The sequence below is a fragment of the Haplochromis burtoni genome, unplaced genomic scaffold, assembly GCF_018398535.1.
Source record: "Haplochromis burtoni strain Fernald_Lab_line unplaced genomic scaffold, NCSU_Asbu1 Contig_575, whole genome shotgun sequence".
NCBI classification, from domain to species: domain Eukaryota; kingdom Metazoa; phylum Chordata; class Actinopteri; order Cichliformes; family Cichlidae; genus Haplochromis; species Haplochromis burtoni.
This window is the reverse complement of record NW_024582936.1, coordinates 105,824-114,072: the sequence shown is the minus strand read 5'-3', so window position 1 is coordinate 114,072 and position 8,249 is coordinate 105,824. Positions and strand designations below refer to the sequence as shown.

The window sequence follows — 8,249 nt, the reverse complement described above, 5'->3', positions numbered from 1 at the left end:
TTATCATCTATCCTCCATCTGGACCTTACACAGAGTTTGTCTGATTTCTCAGACTTTTTATTTGATTTAGTGCTCAGCTCAGATAAAATAATTACTGTGGATGTTTTTAACATCCATGTAGATGCTAGAATCACAGCCTTTGCACTCCAACCTCATTATTTAAATTCATTTTTTAAAGACCATCCACCATTCAAAAAAAGAAAGATGTAAACCTCAAAAGGTGATGTACGTACCAGGATAGAGTGGCACTGAATTGCAGACATTGGCTCCTCCTCTGCCATCACCTCACTTCCCATTCCCCGGGCAACCAGCCTGGTGGTGGTTGTCACAGCAGCATGCCGCTGAGCCAGGTAACGGTTGTACAAGTTAGCACCATAGATGTCCGTCATTAGGTTGTCACTAGGAAACAAGAAGACAGTTGGATTAGCCAATAAAGTAGATACTGGTTCCCAAAGTGTGACGCTGGGTCACACCATCAAGTGATTGCTGGTGGGCTGCAAGATGCAGTGTAAAATACCATCAAAATCTATAATTAATTAATTAAACTCAAAAGCATTCAAAACTTTGTTGTGGAAAATCTTAAATTAAATTGCACCACCATGTGAGTGATAACATTCTACATGCATGCATACAACTGGTGTCAGGAAAGAGCTTGCTATACTAAAGTGAGAAAGTGATGTCACTATTACTAATATGACATGATTAAAATATGTGATTGACACATCAAACGAAATTTCCAGCACAACTACAAACAAAGCCATGATTAAATTATACTTTATTTTTTATTTATCTGACCAATTCCCAATTAGGAACTGCTTTATTTCTCAGTTGGAAAAGTGAAACTGCCACAATAACAGGACAATCAAATAGAGAAGGAGCTATCAGCAGATGTTGTTATAGATGATGTTTTACTGATGATGTCACAGACGGTGTTGTTATAGATGGAGTTACAGATGTGTGGCTAGAGACGGTGTTGTTATAGATGGTGTTGTTGCAGATGGTGTTACAAATGGAGTCGTTACCAATGTCGTTAAAGATGGAGTTGTTACAGATGGTGTTACAGATGGTGTTGTTGCAGATTGTGTTACAGATGGAGTTGTTACCAATGTTGTTACAGTTGGAGTCGTTACAGATGATGTCGTTAAAGATGGTGTTACAGATGTTGTTCTAGATGGTGTTGATATAGATGTTGTTCTAGATGGAGTTGTTATAGATGTTGTTACAGATAGTGTTGTTAAAGATGGTGTCGTTACAGATGGTGTTACAGATGGAGTTGTTACAGATGGTTTTACAGATGGAGTTGTTACCAATGTTGTTACAGTTGGAGTCGTTACAGATGGTGTCGTTACTGATGTGTAAAGATGGTGTTGTTAAAGATGGTAAGATTGTCGTTACTGATGGTGTCGTTACTGATAGTGTCGTTACTGATAGTGTCGTTACTGATAGTGTCGTTACTGATAGTGTCGTTACAGATGGTGTTCTAGATGGTGTTCTAGAAGGTGTTCTAGATGGAGTTGTTACAGATGGTGATGTCATTATAGATGTTGTTACAGATGTCATTATAGATGTTGTTACAGATGTCATTATAGATGTTGTTACAGATGGTGATGTTGTTACAGATTATAGATGTTGTTACAGATGGTGATGTTGTTACAGATGTCATTATAGATGTTGTTACAGATGGTGATGTTGTTACAGATGGTGATGTTGTTACAGATGGTGATGTTGTTACAGATGGTGATGTTGTTACAGATGTCATTATAGATGTTGTTACAGATGTCATTATAGATGTTGTTACAGATGGTGATGTTGTTACAGATGGTGATGTTGTTACAGATGGTGATATGTTGTTACAGATGGTGTTGTTACAGATGGTGATGTTGTTACAGATGGTTAGATGTTGTTACAGATGTCATTATAGATGTTGTTACAGATGGTGATGTTGTTACAGATGGTGATGTTGTTACAGATGGTGATGTTGTTACAGATGGTGATGTTGTTACAGATGGTTGATGTTGTTAAAGATGGTGTCGTTACAGATGGTGTTAAAGATGGAGTTGTTACAGATGGTGTTACAGATGGAGTTGTTACAGATGGTTTTACAGATGGAGTTGTTACCAATGTTGTTACAGTTGGAGTCGTTACAGATGGTGTCGTTACAGATAGTGTTACTGATAGTGTCGTTACAGATGGTGTCGTTACAGATGGTGTTCTAGATGGTGTTGTTAGTGTTAAAGATGGTGTTGTTAAAGATGGTGTCGTTACTGATGGTGTCGTTACTGATAGTGTCGTTACTGATAGTGTCGTTACTGATAGTGTCGTTACTGATAGTGTCGTTACAGATGGTGTTCTAGATGGTGTTCTAGATGGTGTTCTAGATGGAGTTGTTACAGATGGTGATGTCATTATAGATGTTGTTACAGATGTCATTATAGATGTTGTTACAGATGGTGATGTTGTTACAGATGTCATTATATGTTACAGATGTGATGTTGTTACAGATGGTGATGTTGTTACAGATGTCATTATAGATGTTGTTACAGATGGTGATGTTGTTACAGATGTGATGTTGTTACAGATGGTGATGTTGTTACAGATGGTGATGTTGTTACAGATGTCATTATAGATGTTGTTACAGATGTCATTATAGATGTTGTTACAGATGGTGATGTTGTTACAGATGTGATGTTGTTACAGATGGTGATGTTGTTACAGATGTATTATGATGTTGTTACAGATGGTGATGTTGTTACAGATGGTGATGTTGTTACAGATGGATGATGTTGTTACAGATGGTGATGTTGTTACAGATGTCATTATAGTTGTTACAGATGGTGATGTTGTTACAGATGGTGATGTTGTTACAGATGGTGATGTTGTTACAGATGGTGATGTTGTTACAGATGTCATTATAGATGTTGTTACAGATGGTGATGTTGTTACAGATGTGATGTTGTTACAGATGGATGTTGTTACAGATGTTTTAGATGTTGTTACAGATGTTTATAGATGTTGTTACAGATGTCATTATAGATGTTGTTACAGATGGTGATGTTGTTACAGATGTCATTATAGATGTTGTTACAGATGGTGATGTTGTTACAGATGGTGATGTTGTTACAGATGGTGATGTTGTTACAGATGGTTATAGATGTTGTTACAGATGGTGATGTTGTTACAGATGGTGATGTTGTTACAGATGGTGATGTTGTTACAGATGGTGATGTTGTTACAGATGTCATTATAGATGTTGTTACAGATGGGGTTACAGTGTTGTTGTTATTTGTTACAGATTTCGATATGGATGATATGGTTACCCCACGGCATAGATGGTGTTCAGCCTGCGGTTGCAGTTCTGCTGTCGCAACACCTGCTCAGCATACTGGTAGGTTACCAGACTGGGTTTTCCCAGCAGTGCCTTGTACTCCAGTTCCCGACCCGTCAGCTTCCTGTAGACTGACTCCAGACACAGTAAGAACATCCCATGGCCAAACCTACAGCAACACAGCAGCAGTCAGAGCCATCAGCAGGACGCCTCCACTTTAGCACCTGTGGGAAGTCTGTGGTTGTTACCGTGGTGATGGGGCCTCAGCCATCCACAGCAAGTCTGTGTTGCAGGCTAAGACTGGCAGCTGTGCTGAAAGCTGGGTGTCATACCCACACTCTGGCCTGCCATTGGTCAGAAGCACGTCAATCAGCATCTGCAAATTGGTCTCCCATCTGACTGGCTCCCCAAACAGGATGATCGCTATGGAAACACCGAAAGTCAGAAAAGGAGCTGATGAAGAAAAGCCATTCCACTTCCTGTGTGTTGGCTGTCTTACCTTGTATCTGGGGGAGACTCTGTGGTGGAGATGACTGAAAACAAACAAACAAAGTGATGATGGAATGAACAAACATAACTCTGGAAGAAGAAGAAACACTAATGAGCATGTGCAGTGCAATCTAACTTACTGATTACTGCCATTTTTGCTTTTTTTTTTAAAGAAATCAGCACTATTTACCAGATAGAACGAAGTCTCATTCTCACCAATCAGAAACTGTTTGCACAAATGGCTCTGAGTTTAATGTCTGCAGGACTCACAGGAAGTGTGGGATTCCTGCTGTGGTCCACCATGTCCAGCAGGGGGTGGTGTTCTGAGAGCTGCTCCATGGTCATCACCCTCTGAAAACCCAAACTGGAAGAGCCATTCAGGATTGCAACACCCAGATTTTTCATTCAGACGTTCCGACAATTAAAGTCCCGCAATCAAAAAAATCTGTCTGAGTGAAAAACACCTCACAGTGTCTCATCATCCAGACAAATATTAGGAAAAATTTGTTAAAATCAGATTAACAAGCAGGATTAAGGTTAACCTGGGGGGTATTCCAGGAACTGTGTTCATCAAACTCAGAGTTTAAAAACAAACTGAGGTGATCAGCCCTGAACTGCTGATCAGAGTTAGTTCAGCCAAATCTGAGCATGTTGAGCCTGAGTTAAGCATGTGCGCAAGTAGAGAAAGAAAGCGCTTTGATTTTAATCCAGGGAACCGAAGAATGCAAAGACATTTATCAGTTTAATCACTTTGCACCACCGATTTCATCAATGCAGACAGAAATGATGTAATTTTTAATAATGTCAGCTATCACAACTTGAATCCATCCATCCGCTTATCCTTTTCAGTGTTGTGGGGGCGCTGGAGCCAATCCCAGCTGTCATAGGGCGAGAGGCGGGGTACACCCTGGACAGGTCGCCAGTCTGTCGCAGGGCTAACACACAGGAACAGACAACCATTCACACTCACATTCACACCTATGGGCAATTTAGATAGTGGAGATTGATCAATTAACCTAACTGCATGTCTGTGGACTGTGGGAGGAAGCCAGAGTACCCGGGGAGAATCCACGCAAACACAAGGAGAACATGCAAACTCCACACAGAAAGACCCCGGGCTGATGGTGGAATTGAACTCAGGACCTTCTTGCTGTGCAGCAACAGTGCTAACCACCGTGCCACCGTGCTCATGAATCCTAATTTTAGATCTGATTTTAAATCTAATTATTCAGCTGAAGTCCAAGAGGGATCTGCCCTCGAGTCTGTTTTTAATTAAAAACTGTTTGCTACAGTTAATGACCATTTCATTATTTCAAAAATTCCAGTAAAAATAAGAATTCCCTGAGTTCTGTCATAACTGGATAAAAATGCTGATAATGTCGCTCTAATATCAGCTTCAAGCTAAAAAAAAAAGTTTAAAAAAAACAACAAAACAAACGGGATCAGCTGGGAAATGACCGAGCAGACCTGGATCTGGGACGAATCCGATCTGAATCCCTGATCAAAAATCTGTTTGGATCCATCCTGCTGTGCAAGTGGACTCGGTTTGCTGATCCGTCACGGAGCCCATGTTCTGGCTGATCTGGTTCTGGGTCGACCTGCCGAGGCTGACTCAGGTGATTTTCAGTGGTTACATTTCACGATTACAGTCAGACTGTCTGCAGTGACTTTAAACACATTTAGTTCAGCTTTAGTTTTAAAGTCATCTCAGCCTGAACTTCACTCAAATAAGATCCATTTATCCATCAGAGTGATTGATTATAATGAACCAGATGATTGATCAGTGTGATTGATTATCATAGTTTTTATAAAAACATCTGCAGATTAATTGTCTGTTCTGAGCTTGGACAGAATTGACTTGAATGAGGAAATGAGTCATTTGGCTGGTTCAGGTGCAGCAGAGGGGAGGAGTCAGAGAGAAACCATGGCAGCCAGCAGGTTAGTTTGGAGTCTGTTACCATGGTAACTGACTCAGAGTAGATGTTAACAGTATTTCTGGAACAGAAAAGTTTCCTTCATCTCAGGGTTAGCGCACTCAGAGCTGCAGCTAAACCTGCTTCCTGGTACTCCTCGTGATCTCTCTGTGAGCACCAGGATGAGGTCCTGTCTGCAGTTTTTTGACCCTGATGAACTTTGAGGAGGATACGTGTTGGCGATGTGTGTCACCGGCCCCTGTCCAGACACAAGGACGCATTTATCATGGAAACTCTTCATCATCTGCAAAGGACTGTGGGAAAGGACCACCTGCTCCGGCGTGATCTACAGACAGAGGGAGACATGAGTGGTCCGAAGAACAGCTGTAGATAAAAGATGGACCCAGCCACTGACGGCGCCTCCACGAGACAAAGTGACGCGCTGATGTTCTTTAGTGTGAGCCAGGCTTTAAAAATGGACCCTCGGAGGCGCTGTAGACTTGAAGTGGTCCCATGATTCTACATTCAAGTCAGGATGTAGGATGAATCCTGGCGTCCAATCACAGCACAGATATGAGCAACAACACAATGAATTAAAACATTTTAGGGCTGTCAATGTTAACATAATGCAATTAAAATTTTTAACACAAGTAACCCATCTGGAGCGCAGAATGACTCGAAGTCCCTGAAATGTCTCTGTCAGTTTATCCAAAGTCTGTCCGTTCTGCGATCCACATGAATGTTAATCGCGTTACTGTTAACACGTGAACACTGACAGCTTTAAAAATGTTCATGTCAAAACAATGAACTAATTTGAATAAATGTCACTGTCTGACATCATGTTACACAGTGTTGAGCCACACGGGCTCATTTGTAACGGAGGTTAAAGGTGTTAAATTCATAACATTCACAACAAGAATAACACACATGAGTCGTGACACGGGTCAACTGAGTTGCTCAGAGACAGGAACAGTTACATCCAGCTCTTCAAAATAAGAGCTGAAAGGTGTGTTTTATTGTGTTAACTCATTATTGTGTAAAGTCAAAGTCACGGTGATTTAATGGTCAGTAAAAAGTGTTCAGAATTAGCAGATAGATGATTCTGCTCTCCTGCATCAGCTGCCTTTAAAGAGTAAAAGTATCGGTACTCGTATCAGCAGCTCTACCAACCAGAGCCAACCCCTCGCACCATGTGACAGTCATGTGATGTTAGGGCTGTCTTCCTTCTCTCCTCTTCATCACCTCCTGAGTTGAATTTAGAGTCATGGGACCTCTTAAAGTTATAAATTAATGACATTAAAGCCCAACAGAGTCCCGTGAACACGGAGAAGCCCTCAGTGTGTTTGTGCAGCCGTGTCACAGCTTCCACAGCGAGAACACGGTGAGCGCAGATTAACTTTACCAGAATCACCTGAGACACACACACAGGTAGGGAGGAGGCTCACTGAGAGGTGAGGAAACAGGCTGACTGTGTTAAATTATACGTAAGAGTCCAAAAAAGCTTAAATAATCGATCGATAAACGGCGCCTACACAGCTGGAATCGAAACAGGAAGTTCTGCAGCCTCCTACCTGGACGTCCAGCAGGTGAGACAGCTGCTGGGCTTTGTGGTGTCTCTGGCAGCTTCCTGCATTGGTGACGAAGACAGTGGGAAATAGGAAGTTGTTGTTACTGTCCAGGAGCTTCCTGAAAGCTCGCCGAGCAGCTGGGATCACGGCGGACCCACGCACCAGGACGCCATCCACATCGAAGATGACGCCCGCCTGATGGACAGGTACGAGAGAGAAAGACAAGTTATTCACTTTTCCTCCATCATGTGAAGAAGCCTGCTGTGGTCCGACGAACAGTAAGACACGACCAATAGATTATCAATACTTATCAGTCTGGGTTCATAGGATGTCATAACACATACACTGACCTGCCTGCTGGAAACATGTCTGACCGTCTGCTGCAGGAAACCTCGACACCACATGACGCGCAGGTCCCTCTGCCGCTCATCGCTCTTTATATCCACACAGCTGCGATGTCACCAGTGGGAGGAGCCTGATGCAGAACACTTGCGTTGTCACCACAAAAAAAGCTTCTGCTCAGCTGACGGTACGGTATTTTCCTGTGACACAGACAGAGATGAGGGATGGGTTACCTGTGGAGGAGAAGAAGGCGTGGCCTCGAGATAACCTGGTCATGTTAGTTTGGTCATTAGTTGATTAGCTCCTATATTAAGCTGATAACAGGAATTGAAAAATAGATCCTGTTACCTGAGCTAAACACTCAGCTTTAAGTCTCAGACATGTGATCTATAAATGAAGTGTAAACTGTACCTGTACAGGTGGGAGGAGTCACCTGGATCCAACAGCACCTCAGGTTCAGCTTCAAGTTGAGGTTCAGGGTCACGATTGGTTCACTGGAGATAAGGACGCTGAAGCAGACTGCCACCTTTCCAGAACCAGAGTCCTGCTGTGTTTCAGCGCTCCTGGTGCTGTGCAGGAAGGACACACACGCGCACACACAGACGCACACAC

At 42.3% G+C, this 8,249-nt stretch overlaps 1 protein-coding gene across 1 annotated transcript in view; it reads right to left on the bottom strand.

Moving 5' to 3' along the window:
* Positions 1-8,243, bottom strand: part of zgc:77375 (haloacid dehalogenase-like hydrolase domain-containing 5) — a 23,972-nt gene extending 15,729 nt beyond the window's left edge. The window contains exons 1-9 of the mRNA XM_005948151.2: positions 8,049-8,243; positions 7,646-7,837; positions 7,299-7,490; positions 5,961-6,073; positions 4,085-4,178; positions 3,825-3,858; positions 3,574-3,748; positions 3,318-3,494; positions 234-399 (exon numbers count right to left, since the gene is read on the bottom strand). Coding sequence (XP_005948213.1) covers positions 234-399; positions 3,318-3,494; positions 3,574-3,748; positions 3,825-3,858; positions 4,085-4,178; positions 5,961-6,073; positions 7,299-7,490; positions 7,646-7,699 — 1,005 coding nt within the window. The 5' untranslated portion in view covers positions 7,700-7,837; positions 8,049-8,243. The remainder of the gene's footprint in view (positions 1-233; positions 400-3,317; positions 3,495-3,573; positions 3,749-3,824; positions 3,859-4,084; positions 4,179-5,960; positions 6,074-7,298; positions 7,491-7,645; positions 7,838-8,048) is intronic.
* Between the last annotated feature and the right edge of the window lie 6 nt (positions 8,244-8,249).